We start from the raw sequence: 21,672 nt of genomic DNA on the forward strand, positions 1-21,672 counted from the left end.
TGCGATGCGATTTTCCCATTCCCGCTCCCTGTCATTCCCGCCCCCTGGCAGATCCTGTCAGAAATCACACTGAGGTGATATTCTGTCGTGAGAAGAAGCATCCCTCAGAGCTGGTGCTGATTTTTTGAGATTATTTGCTGTTGGATTGATATTATCGAGATGATAATGATCTGCTTCTGGTGGCGCAGAAAATGGGCACACTGTGCGCCTTTCTTTGAAGGAGTCGATGTGGCGCTGCCATGTCAAAGTGTGTCGGCTTAAGGTGAGCCTGAGAGCGGCACACTGGTTTCCAGGCTGACGCTTGTCATTTCTCATGCGATTCATTTATGGATAAAGAAAATGTACCAGCCCTGGCTGTAGAGAATAAATATAAAAATAAGCAGAACGGTATCCTTTACAAGATTTATTTACTGATAAAAAGTGCTAAAAAGCTGTAACGTTAATATGTTTGGTATATCAATGAATAAAACGGGGGGTTACAATAAAATAATGAGGACATGCAGTGTGCATCACAATTACGTGGGTGTTTGACCCAGAGAAACGCGTTGAGCCCCCCAACAGATCGGACATTCCTTTCAAACGCATCACTAAAAGTCGGGCTAAATCCACACTACAACGTACACCATCGTGTGCATTTGCACCACCCCATCCGAACTCATCATCTGAGGCAGCTACTGGAATTTACATCTATCCTCCAGGTTTACCATCTTTTCCCACCAGAGGAACCTAATTCACCAACTGGACTCTGTTTTGGGACTGCCACTGGCCACCTGGTCACCTGCTATTATGGGACTACCATCTGAGATGTCCGTGTGGTAATATGCATATTTTATGCCTGTTTAACTAACGTAATTGTGATGCACACTGAATGTCCTCATTATTTTATTGTAACCCCCCGTTTTATTCATTGATATACCAAACATATTAACGTTACAGCTTTTTAGCACTTTTTATCAGTAAATAAATCTTGTAAAGGATACCGTTCTGTTTATTTTTATATTTATTTTTATTCTCTACAGCCAGCGCTGGTACATTTTCTTTATCCATTTGTATTTACCTTTGAGACCTGACAAGTCCCAGTACCAGCTGCAGATAGTAGTGCACTGATCAACACTCTTCGTTTTTGCGATTCATTTATTCATGGTCCCAGGAGCTGACGTCTATCGAATACTGCAGCCAGCAGCTGGATATATCAAAGAAGACAGCTGTCCTGTATAACCGCTGGATGCGTGAGGCATGCGCCATGGATATAATGGTGCAGCCCCAGCGGAGGACTGGTGGACCTGGTGAAGTGGATGAGACCCTTTTTGTGAAAAGGAAGAACAATGCTGGCCGCATTCTTCCACAGCAGTGGATATTCGGAGGGATATGCCGGGAGACAGGCCAGTGCTTCCTGCAAATGGTGCTGAGGCGTGATGCCACATTGTTAATGGACTCCATCCAGCAGAATATAGAGCCGGGCACGGCGACATATACAGACTGCTGGAGGGCATATTCTACCGCCCAACTTCAACTGGCTGGATATCATTATTTCACGGTGAACCACCGGTTCATATTTATTGATCTGGCTACAGGGGTCCACACCCAAAACGTGGAACGACTTTGGAGCGCATGCAAGTGGCGGAATAAGCGCCAAAGAGGCACTGCGCGTCATGAGCTCCAGCCATACCTAACGGAGTTCATGTGGCGCAAAACTTTGGGAGCTGAGGACCCTTTCCTCCGTATAATTGAGGCCCTGAAGCGCCTCCCAAAGGGCGATTAATCATGTTTTCATTTATTATTCCTGTTCTTTTTATTCTTCTTGTTCTTTAATCATTAGTGTTTTTGATTTTAAAGTTGTTGTATTGTAATTATTAATGAATGTTCTTAATTATTTATGCTATATTAATCAAATTAATTAGTTATTAGTTAACACACGTCGTCATTACTGTGTCAACTGAATGAATAGGCACCACTGCACCAGCTACCCACCCACCTGTCACTCATTTACCAACCCAGGATCCAGACCAGCCACTACCGGAGTATTATACCATCTTACAAGGAAACCGCTTATATGGAACCTTGGAGTCAATCTCCCCAATACCAACTGATGGACACTGCTGATATGCAACCCTAAAAGGAGCAATCCACGTTTGGACTACCTTTGCGGTAATTATACTCCTACTTCCTTATCACAAGGAGACTTTCTTTTCCGGAAACTAGGCGGCATACTAGGAATGGACCCTGGTGTAGACAGCTTTATTTGAGGTGCTGGTGCAAATGTTTTATTATTATTCTTAATCTGTGTGTGCACTATATGTATTAAATTTGTTAAATTTTATCATTGTCTAGCGCTACTATTTTTGTGTATAGCTGAATGAATGTGCAGGTGTGAATGTGTTCCAAAAACACCAGCACTATCCACGCCACCCCTAAGTGTGGTGAGCACAGCGATCCCCGTGAGGGTTGGCGGAACGCGTCCTCTGACCTTTTCATACCCCCATTATCCACGTGTAGTCCTGTCACAGAAGTAGGATTTGATGGAGTCGTGTGGTGCTCAGGAACTGTAGATGGACCAGGAGATAAAGGGTTAAAGTGGGCTGGTTTAATGAAAGACATTCATATATAATACAGGAACGGCAGCACTAAAATTCTTCTTTGAGAAAACGAAAGACAATGATAATTAAAGCTAAAGTTCTTGTAAGGAAACTTGGGGTGACGGCAGCTGAAGTCTTTAGGGTGATGAAGGACACTGAAGAATGAAGTAAGTTGTTAAGAAGTGATAAAAACTTGAGTAATGATATGCGGAAAGAGGAGTGAATTGAATGACAAATGGTTGGATCCAATGAAAGACTTTGGAACTTGACTGGAGGTGGATCCAGGACCAGAGCGGAAGATCATTATAAAAACCGGACCGGAGGAAATGGACCTGACCAGGCTGGGAATAATGCGATCGTATCAGGCAAGCAGAGAACTGACAGGTTCGGCTGGGAGCAACAACAGGTACTAGGAGAGTCAGGAATCTTCCCAATCAATGCAACCAGCTCAGAAGACTTTTGTTCACTGACCCAGATCAGCCTAGGAAGATCTCCTATACACCTAGTGGATGACTGCCATTGGCTGGCAGGGCAGGCATACATGAAACCCTGACCTGGCCCAATAGCTTACTTGACCTAAGCCAAGATGGCAGCACCGGCCTCACCATGCCACCAAGCAAAGTCAGACTGAGACCATCCCCATGCCGCTGCTCACATGCCTGCAGACCTCCACTGCCTCCAGCAGACCCTGGACCCCTGGTGGACAGGTGAGTAGCATGCCCTCCATGGCAGCATGTGACAGTCGTTGTTACCATTTGCCCTTTACTTGCATCCTCTGGTGTGCTCCCAGCTGCTGGTGCTTTCTGATGGATCAGCCTTTTCTGGAGTAACAGACCCAGGTGGCAGGGTGTAGTCGGCCAATGATAGATGAACCTCTGGATTAACGTGTTTCCCCACCTCTCTTATACCTCAGTCGCTTCCTCAGAGTCCTTCATATATGTACTTCATTGTTTTTTATTACATCAGTCAATATTTTTAATTTTATGTATAATCTCTTTTTTATTAAATGAGTCACCTCCAAAGCGCTGTTTTCTTTGTATGTTTTCTGATGTCCCATAAATGCCTAATTGGGTTAACGTTGGCCAGATGTGGTGGCCCGAATACTTGTCACACCAATTCTGGACAACTTGGACAAGGTGCATTTTCTTGCTGGAAAATGCCATTGTTTTTGGGGATACATAAGCTCCACAAAGAGCTGAAAATGGTCACCAAGCACTTCAGCATAGCACCCACTAGTCAATGACATGTTCATGCGGACCAGCGGACCAAGCCCATGCCACACTACACATATGGAACCACCACCAGCCTTCACAGTGCCTTACTGACAACTAAGGTCCATGGCCTGATTCCATCTGCACCACCTAAACCTCAGCCCAAAATTGTAACCATGACTCATCGCACCATGACATGTTACCATTCCTCCACAGTCCAATTAGCAACATCATGGACCCAGGTGAGGAGCTTTGTCATGTGATTAATTTTAACAGGGGCACTCTGGTGTGTCTTCTTCTATATTCATGGAAGCCTAAGAATGCTGCACTGACCTGCTGGTTATGCATCTGGTACCTCCTGCATTGTGGATGTGAGCCAGTGTCCACTGATACCCCTGGTACAATCATTATACAGCCATGGTCAGTCACTGCGCTGTCCATGGTGAGTGCTAAGGCCTTCTATGAGGAATTCCCAGTACACATGGGACACCATAGAGCACATGTCTTCAACCTGTGGCCCTCCAGATGTTGTGGAACTACATTTGACAGCATGCCCTGACAGTTTTGGCATGCTCTTATAGGAAAAAATGTGGCAATGCATGTTGGAACATGTAGTTTCACAACATCTGGAGGGCCATAGGTTGAAGACCCATGCCATAGAGCAAGATTTGTTAAATGTCTGCACAAATGTGGAAATGTAATGTCCCACCAGTGAAGCACGCGCTATCGTGCCTCTTCCAACTGCAATAATTCACCTTCCCATTAGCAGCTGTTCAGACTGACTCACAAATTGTCAGATTACAACTGATGCAGGCCTGTGCATTTCCACGATGCTACAGTATGGTGGTGTCACCTGCCAATATCTATACATACTACTACCCCATGACTTTTGGCACTTTAGTGTATATTTATAGGAACATGATACTCCTGCCAATGGAAAAGACTGAATGGCTGCTTGTGATCATTCATTTGCTGTTCTTTTATTATTTCAGAAGCAACGCAGCCATTCAATTTTACAATGTCTCTCGATTCAATCCTGGGTGATGTAAATCGCACTATGTACTATCGATATCATGGCTCGCTAACCACTCCAACATGTGATCAGGCTGTAGTCTGGACTGTGTTTGAAAATCCAATATTAGTTCCCAGCCAGGTGGTAAGTATCAAGCATGATAACTTTCTGTTCCTTCCCTCCTGTCTTACAGTTACATGACCACTTAGAGTCTTCGCCTCTAAAACTTCATCCTGCCCAGAACTCTCTCTCTCATTCAGCTTATTAATTATCCTAACACATGGGGCTATACCATTTCCTCAAGTATCCTACCCACCAGTTATCCCACTGCTTGGAGGCTACAACACTACCTCTGTCATCCTGCCTATCAGTTATCATATGGCTTGGAGGCAACATCTCTTCCACTGTCATCCTGCCCCCCAGTTATTCTACCACACTGATGCTACACCTCTACCTCCATCATCCTGTCCACCAGTTATCCTACCACACTGTGGCTACACCACTACCGCTGTCATCCTGTCCACCAGTTATCCTACCACATGGAGGCAACACCTCTATCTCTGTCATCCTGCCTACTAGTTATCCTATCACACTGAGGCTACACCACTACCGCTGTCATCCTGCCCACCAGTTATCCTACCACACTGTGGCTACACCACTACCGCTGTCATCCTGTCCACCAGTTATCCTACCACATGGAGGCAACACCTCTATCTCTGTCATCCTGCCTACTAGTTATCCTATCACACTGAGGCTACACCACTACCGCTGTCATCCTGCCCACCAGTTATCCTACCACACTGAGGCTACACCACTACCTCTGTCATCCTGCCTACTAGTTATCCTACCGCACTGAGGCTACAACACTACCTCTGTCATCCTGTCCACCAGTTATCCTACCACACTGAGGCTACACCACTACCTCTGTCATCCTGTCCACCAGTTATCCTACCACACTGAGGCTACACCACTACCTCTGTCATCCTAGCAAAATACAATGGGCAATCTTAGGCGCTGTGTCCTTCTTCTTTTTCTTTTCGCAGTATGTTCAATCCCTGCGTTTTGATGCTCAAAATAGGACACTGTCAACTGACCTGTAATCAGTGCCCTATGTGCACATCAAGGTTTCTTTTGTATTCACACGGTAACAGCTGGGCATGAATTCCACACTCCCACACTCTTAATCAACTAATAGGATAGAACTCACCGAGGGTCAGGGCCCTATGTGCATCCAAAGGTTTCTTTGGGGGTAAGTTCCCTATACCCCAGGAATCACCGATATCCACTCCAGTTGGTAAAGTAATACACTTTATTCCACACTCCAATAAAATACGGTTAAAAGTCCAAACAGGGGGATACACCTGGCTCTTTACAAGTTCATATGGGTGACCTTCCAATCCGGATAGAAGGCTCCCCACAGCTGAAGATGACAAAACAGCAGGAACTATGCAAGGGTACTCCAGATGATCCACCTCCTCCCACCAACGCGTTTCAGGCTATTACTAGCCCTTTTTCAAGGTGTGGAGGTCACTGGCCAGTGAAAGGTTTTTATACCTGTCTCTGCCAGGCAATACATAAAACATGGTAAAATAATCCAGTGTTAAAAAATTCAATTACATCAAATATACACGCACTCCAGCGAATGGAAATGGACGGCTCCATAAAAATATGGAAACATGGAATCGCTGACCCATACTGGATATATCTGTATGTTTTATTTAGATAGGTTATAAATGTATGTATTAGCAATAGCGATGTATGTGCATGTTATTTAAGCATTTCCACGTTATCCTACCACACTGAGGCTACACCACTACATCTGTCATCCTTCCCACCGGTTATCCTACCACACTGAGGCTACACCACTACCTCCGTCATCCTGTCCACCAGTTATCCTACCACACTGAGGCTACACCACTACCTCTGTCATCCTGTCCACCAGTTATCCTACCACACTGAGGCTACACCACTACCTCTGTCATCCTGTCCACCAGTTATCCTACCACACTGAGGCTACACCACTACCTCTGTCATCCTGTCCACGTTATCCTACCACACTGAGGCTACACCACTACCTCTGTCATCCTGTCCACCAGTTATCCTAGCACACTGAGGCTACACCTCTTCCTCTGTCATCCTGCCCACCAAATATCCTAGCACACTGAGGCTACACCACTACCTCTGTCATCCTGCCCACCAATTATCCTACCACACTGAGGCTACACCTCTTCCTCTGTCATCCTGTCCACCAAATATCCGACCACACTGAGGCTACACCACTACCTGTCATCCTGTCCACCAGTTATCCTACCACACTGAGGCTTCACCACTACCTCTGTCATCCTGTCCACCAGTTATCCTACCACACTGAGGCTACACCACTACCTCTTCCATCCTGTCCACCAAATATCCTACCACACTGAGGCTACACCACTACCTCTGCCATCCTGTCCACCAAATATCCTACCACACTGAGGCTACACCACTACCTCCGTCATCCTGTCCACCAAATATCCTACCACACTGAGGCTACACCACTACCTCTGCCATCCTGTCCACCAAATATCCTACCACACTGAGGCTACACCACTACCTCTGCCATCCTGTCCACCAAATATCCTACCACACTGAGGCTACACCACTACCACTGTCATCCTGCCCACCAGTTATCCTACCACACTGAGGCTACACCACTAACTCTGTCATCCTGTCCACCAAATATCCTACCACACTGAGGCTACACCACTACCTCTGTCATCCTGTCCACCAAATATCCTACCGCACTGAGTCTACACCTCTTCCTCTGTCATCCTGTCCACCAATAATCGTACCACACTGAGGCTACACCACTACCTCTGTCATCCTGCCCACGTTATCCTACCACACTGAGGCTACACCACTACCTCTGTCATCCTGTCCACCAAATATCCTACCACACTGAGGCTACACCACTACCTCCATCATCCTGTCCACCAAATATCCTACCACACTGAGGCTACACCACTACCTCCGTCATCCTGTCCACCAGTTATCCTACCACACTGAGGCTACACCACTACCTCCATCATCCTGTCCACCAAATATCCTACCACACTGAGGCTACACCACTACCTCCATCATCCTGTCCACCAAATATCCTACCACACTGAGGCTACACCACTACCTCCATCATCCCGTCCACCAAATATCCTACCACACTGAGGCTACACCACTACCTCTGTCATCCTGTCCACCAAATATCCTACCACACTGAGGCTACACCACTACCTCTGTCATCCTGTCCACCAAATATCCTACCACACTGAGGCTACACCACTACCTCCGTCATCCTGCCCACGTTATCCTACCACACTGAGGCTACACCACTACCTCTGTCATCCTGCCTACTAGTTATCCTACCACACTGAGGCTACACCACTACCTCTGTCATCCTGCCTACTAGTTATCCTACCACACTGAGGCTACACCACTACCTCTGTCATCCTGCCTACTAGTTATCCTACCACACTGACGCTACACCACTACCTCTGTCATCCTGTCCACCAGTTATCCTACCACACTGAGGCTACACCACTACCTCTGTCATCCTGTCCACCAGTTATCCTACCACACTGAGGCTACACCACTACCTCTGTCATCCTGTCCACCAGTTATCATACCACACTGAGGCTACACCACTACCTCTGCCGTCCTGTCCACCAAATATCCTACCACACTGAGGCTACACCACTACCACTGTCATCCTGCCCACCAGTTATCCTACCACACTGAGGCTACACCACTACCACTGTCATCCTGTCCACCAAATATCCTACCACACTGAGTCTACACCTCTTCCTCTGTCATCCTGTCCACCAATAATCGTACCACACTGAGGCTACACCACTACCTCTGTCATCCTGCCCACGTTATCCTACCACACTGAGGCTACACCACTACCTCTGTCATCCTGCCTACTAGTTATCCTACCACACTGAGGCTACACCACTACCTCTGTCATCCTGCCTACTAGTTATCCTACCACACTGACGCTACACCACTACCTCTGTCATCCTGCCTACTAGTTATCCTAACACATGGAGGCTACACCACTTCCACTGTCATCCTGTCCACCATTTATACTACCACACTGAGGCTACACCTCTTCCTCTGTCATCCTGTCCACCAGTTATCCTAACACATGGAGGCTACACCTCTTCCTCTGTCATCCTGCCCACCAAATATCCTACCACACTGAGGCTACACCACTACCTCTGTCATCCTGTCCACCAGTTATCCTACCACACTGAGGCTACACCACTACCTCTGCCATCCTGTCCACCAGTTATCCTACCACACTGAGGCTACACCACTACCTCCGTCATCCTGTCCACCAAATATCCTACCACACTGAGGCTACACCACTACCTCCGTCATCCTGTCCACCAGTTATCCTCCCACAATGAGGCTACACCACTAACTCTGTCATCTCGTCCACCAAATATCCTACCACACTGAGGCTACACCAATACATCTGTCATCCTGCCCACCAGTTATCCTACCGCACTGAGGCTACATCTCTACCTCTGTCATCCTGTCCACCAAATATCCTATCACACTGAGGCTACACCACTACCTCTGTCATCCTGTCCACCAGTTATCCTACCACACTGAGGCTACACCACTACCTCTGTCATCCTGTCCACCAAATATCCTACCACACTGAGGCTACACCACTACCTCCGTCATCCTGCCCACCAGTTATCCTACCACACTGAGGCTACACCACTACCTCTGTCATCCTGTCCACCAAATATCCTACCACACTGAGGCTACACCAATACATCTGTCAACCTGCCCACCAGTCATCCTACCACACTGAGGCTACACCACTACCTCTGTCATCCTGCCCACCAGTTATCCTACCACATGGAGGCAACACCTCTACCTCTGTCATCCTTCCCACCAGTTATCCTACCACACTGAGGCTACACCACTACCTCTGTCATCCTGCCCACCAGTTATCCTTCCGCACTGAGGCTACATCTCTACCTCTGTCATCCTGCCCACCAGTTATACTACAACATGGAGGCTACACCTCTTCCTCCGTTATCCTGCCAACCAGTTATACTACAACATGGAGGCTACACCTCTTCCTCTGTCATCCTCTCCACCAGTTATCCTACCACACTGAGGCTACACCTCTTCCTCTGTCATCCTGCCCACCAGTTATCTTACCGCATTGATGCTGCACAACTTCCTCTGTCAACCTGCCCACCAGTTATCCAACCACATGGAGGCTACACCACTTCCGCTGTCATCTTGCCCACCAGATATCCTACCACACGGAGGCTACACCTCTTCCTCTGTCATCCTGCATACCAGTTATACTTCCACACGGAGGCTACACCACTACCTCTGTCATCCTGCCCACCAATTATCCTACCACACTGAGGCTACACCACTACCTCTGTCATCCTGTCCACCAGTTATACTTCCACACGGAGGCTACACCTCTTCCTCTGTCATCTTGCCCACCAGTTATACTTCCACACGGAGGCTACACCTCTTCCTCTGTCATCCTGCCCACCAGTTATACTTCCATACGGAGGCTACCTCTATCTGTCTTGTATCCTATCCACCAGTTACCATCTTCTAGCTCACGTTACTGGTCATCTATCCTTTCATTACTACATACAATATTTCTTGTTATTCCACCTTCTCTCCTAAAGTCACTTTGCTGACACTATTAGTTTATATTCTGTGGTGGAGATTTATTTTCTTCCCCGTTGTATCTACTCTAACGTCACTGGGGTATCAGATTTTATCTATTATTATCTAGAACAGGGGTGGCCAAACCTGTCCTCAAGATCTACCAACGGTGCATGTTTTCCAGGCAACCTGTGGATCTATAGTAGGAATGAATGCAGCATGTTTTAAAATGTGACAGTTAGTAATGACTACAGCTGTGCACCGGCTAGGAGGTCTGGGGAATGTGACAGTAATGACTGCACCTGTGCACCAGCTAGGCGATCTGGAAAACGTGGACGTTGGTAGATCTCGAGGACCAGTTTGGCCACCCCTGATCTAGAAGGTGCTAGCTAAATAAGTAAGTAGAATCTGATATGGGCAACATCCCATCTTAGTAAATAAACCCCAAAGTGTCCATGTCTTTCTGGACACATGTGAGGGGTTACATTATATGACATGTTATATGCTGTAATAATTACCTGTACTCATTATGGTCACATTTATTTTCCAGATAAAAACATTTTCATCTGCTCTTCAAACCAACTCCTCTGGAACTTTGGAGACAATGGTGAATAACTTCCGACCTCCTCAGTCTCTCAATGGTCGACAAGTGCAGGCTTCTTTCCAGAGAAGCAATTCATGTGCCAGTCTGCAGTATGGGGCAACCCTTTCTGTGGTCATAATGCGTCTTCTGCTGATTTAGCATCTGTCAGATGTCCGCGCAAACATGGTCCTCTTCAGTTCTCCACACAAACTAGGAGTAATATACACAGACACCATCTTCACCCCAACGTGTGTCTCTAATCTAAGTCTAAATGAACTGGGAACCCTGGGGTGCCTTGGAGCCATTGTAGGGGTGCCCAGGTTTGGTGAACAATTAGGAACAATTCAAATCATTTATATTCAATGTAATTAGAGAAACCACTGCTTCCAAAATAAAATATGTGGTCATACAGGAGCAGATCTGGTCCCTCAGCCCATAACTGAACCGATTTACATCATTTCATAGGGACAAATAGCAAACATTTGTCCCAGGGATGCCGTGAAAAAAAGTTCTGACACTATACAGCAGGGATGGGGAACCAGCATGGCCAAATATTACAACTTTAGCAGGGCACACTGGGATGTGTAGGCTAATAAAAGCTGAAGGGGAAAGGTTCCCCATCCCTGCTGTAGGGCACTATGACTCATATAAGGAGACCAAGCAGCGGGTTTGCCAGGGGACTGACACTGCTGGCAGGCTGATGAATCTGGGAATATCGGTAATGGCCACTGGTGCACAAAAAATAAGCATTCATTGAGGTAAAAACTATTTAATAGGGACATTATTTCTTCATGTGTCCCCATTTATATAGACATAAAGTAATAAACAGATCATAAATACCTTTTTTTACCCCAAATTCTTAATTATTTTTATGATGCCTTTAATATACGAAATACTATTGTTTTCTTCAGAAAAATAAATGATAATGCCCACCTAATAATTCAATAGAATCGTATCTCCCTGATTCAGCTTGTTATTTGTGTATTGGGGTTCCCCTCCTTCTGATTGGATAGGTAACATAACAGGATAATGCTCTCAGGAGACTCCCTGAAATAAGAACAATCTCCCTCTCTCCCTCATTAGTCTAGCAATCTCCCTAATTTCCCCTAGCCAAAATTATACTGTTACATTTTTGGGAGAAAAAAAGGAATGAGAGCTAGATAAATTTACATTGAATCATCAGCACCATTTAGCAAGTATAGGAGATCTTACTAACTGCTTTGGGGCTCATCTACATTTGGATATAAGTCATTTTTATTACACACCCACGCTTCTAGGTGCTACGTTCACAATTTCTTTTCACAGTCTCTCTATATATGGAACTAGACACGCCCTTTTGGTGGAACATGACACGCCCCCTTAATGGGGCGCTTTGCAAAATTCTATCTAATCAACTATAATCTCCCTAAAACTAGTTTTCAAAAGTAGACAAGTATGATTTGAGGGGAATCCTGGCAGTTTGCAGATCTGTTGTTTGGTAAATTTGGTGGTTTCTATTCTCTACATGAAGAGCAATTGGGATGGGCACTCGCCTCTTCTCTGTAGGAGATGTTATGACGGGTTGATCTTAGTAAATTTGCCAAAACGATTAGTTATTTTACTGCGAAGTCTATTTCAGTGCTTCCCAGCCTTTTAGTCCTCATATGCCCCACAACAGTGCACATTTACTAGGTCACCCAGCAGGAGCACAGGTGCACTCGTTACTCCCTGACACATATTAAAAACCCCACAGGTAGAGCTAATGATTCTTCGTGGAGACCTGGAAAACAGGCACTTTTGAGGGTACTCTATTTCATCCACTGGCCACAGGAATTGACTTTTGTAGCAAGCTTAGGGGGGGGGGGGGGGGGGTATCCCATTAGACCTGATGCATTATGGGATGATAACAATGGCCGCAAATCGTGATGTATGACCGATGGTATTAAATTATCCAATTACAGGTCAAAAATGGATCACTGATCAAAACACACACAGGACCCAGGGTAATTTCCTGTTCCCATTTGCTATCGCCTGTACTCTGCATAAACCTCGCAATACCCAATAAGAGCCGTAACGGGGGATAACTACACCGGTAGCGGGGCTAATAGAATAATTCCAGGTGATCTCCCCTTAGTGAATACGGGTTTCCACTTGTGTCAGAGAAAAATGTCCACTAACAAACAATGGAAATGTGAAGATCATCAGATTAAGCAACAAAGACACAGCAGACGTTAGCTGGAGGTGGTAATATGTCCTATTACCACTGGTTGGCGCTAGTAGGCATGCTTACCAGGAGCAACACATAATGTATGACACTTCAGTTCTCATGTAAACTGAAAAAGCTCATTGGAAAGGTATAGGATACAGTATACAAGGGGGCTTCATGAAACCAATCCACTACACTGTATATTGATTCATATCCTCTGCTGTCTGCCTGTGAAGATGGAAAATAATAAAAGCTTTTGTGATTGAAGATTTTGTGTCCTAATTACAAGGTGTTAAACACTTGGAAAACCCTGGAGACCACAAGGAAATAGACTCCAACCACGTGTCTCCTTCCACTAGGTACACAACGCATACACCCTATGCCATGTCTCCATCCACCAGGTACATAACGCTTACTCCCTACGCCATGTCTCCTTTCACTAGGTACATAACAACATAATGCTTACACCCAGCGCCATGTCTCCTTTCACCAGGTACACAACGCTTACACCCACCGCCATGTCTCCTTCCACCAGGTACACAACGCATACCCCCACCGCCATGTCTCCTTTCACCAGGTACACAACGCTTACACCCACCGCCATGTCTCCTTCCACCAGGTACATAACGCTTACACCCACCGCCATGTCTCCTTCCACCAGGTACACAACGCATACACCCACCGCCATGTCTCCTTCCACCGGGTACACAACGCATACACCCACCGCCATGTCTCCTTCCACCAGGTACACAACGCATACACCCACCGCCATGTCTCCTTCCACCAGGTACACAACGCATACACCCACCACCATGTCTCCATCCACCAGGTACATAACGCTTACACCCAGCGCCATGTCTCCTTTCACCAGGTACATAACGCATACACCCACCGCCATGTCTCCTTCCACCAGGTACACAACGCATACACCCACCGCCATGTCTCCTTCCACCAGGTACACAATGCATACACCCACCGCCATGTCTCCTTCCACCAGGTACACAACGCATACACCCACCGCCATGTCTCCTTCCACCAGGTACATAACGCTTACACCCTACACCATGTCTCCTTTCACCAGGTACATACCGCTTACACCCACCGCCATGTCTGCTTCCACCAGGTACACAACGCATACACCCACCACCATGTCTCCTTTCACCAGGTACTGTACATAACGTTTACACCCACCGCCATGTCTCCTTTCAACAGGTACATACTGTAACGCTTACACCCACCGCCATGTCTGCTTCCACCAGGTACATAACGCATACACCCACCGCCATGTCTCCTTCCACCAGGTACACAACGCATACACCCACCGCCATGTCTCCTTCCACCAGGTACACAACGCTTACACCCACCGCCATGTCTCCTTCCACCAGGTACACAACGCATACACCCACCGCCATGTCTCCTTCCACCAGGTACACAACGCATACACCCACCGCCATGTCTCCTTCCACCAGGTACACAACGCATACACCCACCGCCATGTCTCCTTCCACCAGGTACATAACGCTTACACCCTACACCATGTCTCCTTTCACCAGGTACATACCGCTTACACCCACCACCATGTCTCCATCCACCAGGTACATAACGCATACACCCACCGCCATGTCTCCTTCCACCAGGTACACAACGCATACACCCACCGCCATGTCTCCTTTCACCAGGTACATAACGCATACACCCACCGCCATGTCTCCTTCCACCAGGTACACAACGCATACACCCACCGCCATGTCTCCTTCCACCAGGTACACAATGCATACACCCACCGCCATGTCTCCTTCCACCAGGTACACAACGCATACACCCACCGCCATGTCTCCTTCCACCAGGTACACAACGCATACACCCACCGCCATGTCTCCTTCCACCAGGTACACAACGCATACACCCACCGCCATGTCTCCTTCCACCAGGTACACAACGCATACACCCACCGCCATGTCTCCTTCCACCAGGTACATAACGCTTACACCCTACACCATGTCTCCTTTCACCAGGTACATACCGCTTACACCCACCGCCATGTCTGCTTCCACCAGGTACACAACGCATACACCCACCACCATGTCTCCTTTCACCAGGTACTGTACATAACGTTTACACCCACCGCCATGTCTCCTTTCAACAGGTACATACTGTAACGCTTACACCCACCGCCATGTCTGCTTACACCAGGTACATAACGCATACACCCACCGCCATGTCTCCTTCCACCAGGTACACAACGCATACACCCACCGCCATGTCTCCTTCCACCAGGTACACAATGCATACACCCACCGCCATGTCTCCTTCCACCAGGTACACAACGCATACACCCACCGCCATGTCTCCTTCCACCAGGTACACAACGCATACACCCACCGCCATGTCTCCTTCCACCAGGTACACAATGCATACACTCACCGCCATGTCTCCTTCCACCAGGTACACAACGCATACACCCACCGCCATGTCTCCTTCCACCAGGTACACAATGCATACACCCACCGCCATGTCTCCTTCCACCAGGTACACAACGCATACACCCTGCGCCATGTCTGCTTCCACCAGGTACACAACGCATACACCCACCGCCATGTCTCCTTCCATCAGGTACATAACGCTTACACCCTACGCCATGTCTCCTTTCACCAGGTACATAACGCATACACCCACCGCCATGTCTGCTTCCACCAGGTACACAACGCATACACCCTCCGCCATGTCTCCATCCACAAGGTACATAACGCATACACCCTCCGCCATGTCTCCTTCCACCAGGTACACAATGCATACCCCCTCCACCATGTCTCCTTCCACCAGGTACACAACGCATACCCCCTCCACCATGTCTCCTTCCACCAGGTACACAACGCATACACCCTACCCCATGTCTCCTTCCACCAGGTACACGTGAAGTATGCGATGGGACCCAATTTTTGGGTCCTAAGAGCCGCACTGTACCATTTAAATATCGCATTGCATGCCATTACAATGGCATGCGATGCAATATTAAAATGGTACAGTGCGGCTCTTAGGACCCGAAAATCGGGTCCCATCGCATACCACATGTGGATCCCATCGCATACCACATGTGTATCACATCGCATGCCATTACAATGCGATTTCTAATCCCTGATGGGTGATTACTATGTTAAATGCACCCCCATTGTTAACGCCACCCCCACTATCAACGCCAACCCAAAGCGTGGCGAGTGCAGCGAGCCCGCAAGGGGTGGCGGTACACATCCTCTTCATACCCCCACGTCCTTTTCATACCCCCACTATCCACGTCGGCGTGGAGTTGATTTTATATAGTGTGGCAAGCGCAGAGAGCCCCGCGAGGGGACGCGTAATCACCCATTCCCCTCCTCACATCATGTCACTGCCCCTGTCACATGCAGCCCTGTACTCACTGACACATCCCTCATATCCTGTTATACTCTGTACTGCTGGGGACCCTGCACCTCCCAACTATATAACTCTCAGTCTGTGGCTTCCTGCTGCCTCCATTCCCCTCCTCACATGATGTCACTGCCCCTGTCACATGCAGCCCTGTCCTCACTGACACATCCCTCATCTCCTGATATACTCTGTGCTGCTGGGGGACAATGCTCCTCCCACTATATAACTCTCAGTCTATGGCTTCCTGCTGCCTCCATTCCCCTCCTCACATCATGTCACTGCCCCTGTCACATGCAGCCCTGTCCTCACTGACACATCACTCATCTCCTGATATACTCTGTGCTGCTGGGGACCCTGCACCTCCCACTATATAACTCTCAGTCTGTGGCTTCCTGCTGCCTCCATTCCCCTCCTCACATCATGTCACTGCCCCTGTCACATGCAGCCCTGTCCTCACTGACACATCACTCATCTCCTGATATACTCTGTGCTGCTGGGGGACACTGCTCCTCCCACTATATAACTCTCAGTCTATGGCTTCCTGCTGCCTCCATTCCCCGCCTCACATCATGTCACTGCCCCTGTCACATGCAGCCCTGTCCTCACTGACACATCCCTCATCTCCTGATATACTCTGTGCTGCTGGGGACCCTGCTCCTCCCACTATATAACTCTCGGTCTGTGGCTTCCTGCTGCCTCCATTCCCCTCCTCACATCATGTCACTGCCCCTGTCACATGCAGCCCTGTCCTCACTGACACATCACTCATCTCCTGATATACTCTGTGCTGCTGGGGACCCTGCTCCTCCCACTATATAACTCTATGTCTGTGGCTTCCTGCTGCCTCCATTCCCATCCTCACATCATGTCACTGCCCCTGTCACATAAAGCCCTGTCCTCACTGACACATCACTCATCTCCTGATATACTCTGTGCTGCTGGGGACCCTGCTCCTCCCACTATATAACTCTCGGTCTGTGGCTTCCTGCTGCCTCCATTCCCCTCCTCACATCATGTCACTGCCCCTGTCACATGCAGCCCTGTCCTCACTGACACATCACTCATCTCCTGATATACTCTGTGCTGCTGGGGACCCTGCTCCTCCCACTATATAACTCTCAGTCTGTGGCTTCCTGCTGCCTCCATTCCCATCCTCACATCATGTCACTGCCCCCCTGTCACATGCAGCACTGTCCTCGTTGACACATCACTCATATCCTGTTATACTCTGTGCTGCTGAGACCCTGCTCCTCCCACTATATAACTCTCAGTCTGTGGCTTCCTGCTGCCCCCATCCCCCTCCTCACATCATGTCACTGCCCCTGTCACATGCAGCCCTGTCCTCACTGACACATCACTCATATCCTGATATTCTATGTACTGCTGTGGACCCTGCTCCTCCCACTATATAACTCTCGGTCTGTGGCTTCCTGCTGCCTCCATTCCCCTCCTCACATCATGTAACTGCCCCTGTCACATGCAGCCCTGTCCTCACTGACACATCACTCATCTCCTGATATACTCTGTGCTGCTGGGACCCTGCTCCTCCCACTCTATAACTCTGTTTGTGGCTTCCTGCTGCCCCAGTCACCTCCTTACATCATGTCACTGCCCCTGTCACATGCAGCCCTGTCATCACTGACACATCACTCATCTCCTGATATACTCTGTGCTGCTGGGGACCCTGCTCCTCCCACTATATAACTCTCAGTCTGTGGCTTCCTGCTGCGTCCATTCCCCTCCTCACATCATGTCACTGCCCCTGTCACATGCAGCCCTGTCCTCACTGACACATCCCTCATCTCCTGATATACTCTGTGCTGCTGGGGATCCTGCTCCTCCCACTATATAACTCTGTTTGTGGCTTCCTGCTGCCCCAGTCACCTCCTCACATCATGTCACTACCACTGTCACATGCAGCCCTGTCCTCACTGACACATCACTCATATCCTGTTATACTCTGTGCTGCTGGGGACCCTGCTCCTCCCACTATATAACTAACATGCAGCAATGTCCTCACTGACACATCCCTCATATACTCTGTGCTGCTGGGGACCATGGAAATAATGTGGCTTACACAGAACATTCAGTGTTATAAGGGTTAACAAGTCTAATGCTGGCCACACACCAGACCAACTTTTCTCCAACCATCCAACTAGTTGGTTGGATGGAATAGAAACCTGGTACTGGGTTGGAGCAAATGTAATTTGTAATTAAGTCATTTGTTTCCCAAATCGGAAAATGGACAACAACTGTCACTCAGACAATGGGGCAGATGTATGAACGGTCGTTATGGGGGAGAAGGGGTATTAGCGCACGTTATGTGCACTGATACCGCTTCTCCCCCATGTATGAAGAGGCCGGGATGCGGTAATGGACAGGGGCGCTATGCGCCCCTGTCCATATCGGCGCTGCTATCAAAATGATAGCAGGCCGAATGTATGAACGGTCAGCATCGCTGACCGTTCCGCACGAAGCCGGGTTTGGCTTCGCCAGCATCAGGCTGGCGAAGTCCTATCTAAAGCTGTCCCTGCTGTTAGGTCTGGGCTGCGCTGGGGATCTCGCGTGAACAGCGAGATCCCACGCATGCCCAGTGCAGCCGGCCGGGGGACAGGAGATAGCGCATCAGTATTAACTGATGCGCTATCTCCAGAAAGGGACATCGCCGAAGGGGGGAGTTAACGCTTCCCCGCTTCGGCAGACAAGATGTTAATACATCTTGTCGATGTCCCTTCCTGCTTCGCTATTGAGGCGAAGCAGGAAGTATCATAGCGGCGCGATAAGCGCTGCTATGATACATCTGCCCCAATGTACTGTAGTTGGACCTATTTGAGTTGCACAATTTCCCGGAATGTTTTTGTCCATTCTCCCGAGTTTGTGAGCAAATTGCTTACTGGCATTTGCCCCCATACAGTACCAGATTTTAAGTCCAACCAACCATCTAGTTGGTCTGATGTGTGGCCAGCATTAGGCAACAAATTTGACACCTGTAATCAACAGTATGGGGGTCACTTGCATGTGACCCTTTTTGCCTTGCCCAACACTGGTTTGGGCATGAAATATGTTGGCAAAGTGGGCACATATCCTACCAGTATCTGGTCAATGGTCAACATTGACAAAAGCTTGACACAAGCAAAACGTTGACCTTAAAAAGATTGACACAGGAAAGGGTTGACATTTGTTTTCATGTGTTTTTTTGTTAACCAACTTGATCTTACTTCATGATCCACGGGGGTGTAGAGTGTGCTGAGAGCGGGGAGTTGTTACACTAATTGGGATCCATGTCGACAGTTGTCAACATTGGTACAAAAATATTAACTGTTTTATTGTGTTTTTTTTTATCCTGTTGACGGTCTATCTAATAATCCACTTTGGTATAAGAGCGATATTAGTAACTACTATTTTTTCCATGCTTTCTACCTCCAGGGACAGCACTACCGGGCCCTGTACCCAGAAGTTTATTCGCTAGTATCACTCTCAACGGACCCCAATTAGTGTAATGCCTACCTTAGCTAGACTCACCATGCTTCGGGCACAGTGTTCTGCTGCGCTTGGCACACCGTTGGAATCTCACTCTATACCCATGTGCCCAATATTCCAGCTTATTTCATGCCCAAACCAGTGTTGGGCAAGGCAAAGTACATGTGGGGTATATGCAAATAATCCCCCTCTGTTGATTTTAGGTCATTTGTTGACCAAGACTCATTAACCCTTGTAACACTCAATGTTGTGTAAGAAGCTGACTTCAGCCTCATCCTCCTCTCATTAGGGCGACAGCTGCTGGGCTGGCAGTGACCCCCCTGTACACCCCATTCCTCAGGCAGGCAGTCCCTGCCCCCCCCCCCCCCCCCCCCCCCCCACCATATGCCACATTACTCTGGCAGGCAGTGGCCCCTCGCGTACACCTCAGGCAGGCAATGCCCCCCTCTGTATGCCACATTCCTCAGGTAGGGCCCCCCCTTAATCCCCACACTGTTCAGGCAGTGCTAACCCTGTCCCATTCCTCAGGCAGGCAGTGCCCCCCCTGTATGCCACATTCCTCAGGCATGCAGTGGCTCCTCCGTCCCCTCTCCCTCCATCTTCTACCACCCTGCGTCCCCTCACCCTCTCTGCATCTGCAACCACCCTTTGTCCCCCCCTTCCTCCGTGCATCCCCCGCCACCTTCTCCTACCCTGCATCTTCTGCCACCCTGCGTCCCCTCTCCAACCTGCATACTCTGCCACCCTGAGTCCTCTCTCCCAACCTGCATCCTCCGCCACCCTGCTTCCCCTATCCCACCCTGAATCCTCCATCCCCTCTCCCACCCGGCATCCCCCGCCAGCCTCTGTCTCCTCTCCAACTGTACCGATTTAGCCGGTACAGTACCATTTGTTAACGGTCTGTACTGGCTAAAAATGGATGTACTGATTGTACCGGTTTTCTGCCGGAGGCAATGGAGTTGCCACTTCTCCATTGTCTCTGGAGTCCGGCTCCATGTGTTTGGGGTCAGAGGAGGAGTGGGGTAACAGCGTGCGGTGCCGGTGCTCTAGTTTGTGGTCACTGGTGCGATGTGTCACACATCCACGACCAGAGGGGCTGGGTGGCAGTGACGCTGCCTGTGAGAGTGTGAGGGCTCTAGTTTCTGGTCACGGACATGACATGTCATCCGTCCACGACCACAGAGGGGTCGGGTGGCTTCCGTGGCGGTAGCCTACTTCCAGGAGCCATATTAGGGGAAGGGGACCTGGTCACGGGTCTGCAGTGGCGAAGCACTTTCCTCCTCAGACATCCACCGGTAAGCAGTGCAGAGGTGAATGTGGAGGGTGGGGTGTGCCAAGAGGCCTGAGGCTAGAGATGGGTCGTTCGTGAACGATCCGGTTCTTTTGAACGGTTCCTCCCAAAGAATGAGGGAGCTGCCGATCCCAAAATGGTGATCCGGATCAGTTACGTTTTGCATTGCATACAATACAATGCATTGCTTGAGCTCAGCACTGCCACCTTTGGCAGCTGAGATATTTTCTTCTAATTG

General features: G+C 48.7%; 1 protein-coding gene across 1 annotated transcript in view; it reads left to right on the plus strand.

The window, feature by feature from the left end:
- Window positions 1-11,250, plus strand: part of LOC146020478 (uncharacterized) — a 62,221-nt gene extending 50,971 nt beyond the window's left edge. The window contains exons 9-10 of the mRNA XM_083153645.1: window positions 4,780-4,943; window positions 11,041-11,250. Of these exons, the coding sequence (XP_083009771.1) occupies window positions 4,780-4,943; window positions 11,041-11,232 (356 nt within the window). The 3' untranslated portion in view covers window positions 11,233-11,250. The remainder of the gene's footprint in view (window positions 1-4,779; window positions 4,944-11,040) is intronic.
- Window positions 11,251-21,672: the final 10,422 nt, after the last annotated feature.

Source organism: Crinia signifera, chromosome 7 (genome assembly GCF_055691185.1).
Source record: "Crinia signifera chromosome 7, ASM5569118v1, whole genome shotgun sequence".
Classification (NCBI taxonomy): domain Eukaryota; kingdom Metazoa; phylum Chordata; class Amphibia; order Anura; family Myobatrachidae; genus Crinia; species Crinia signifera.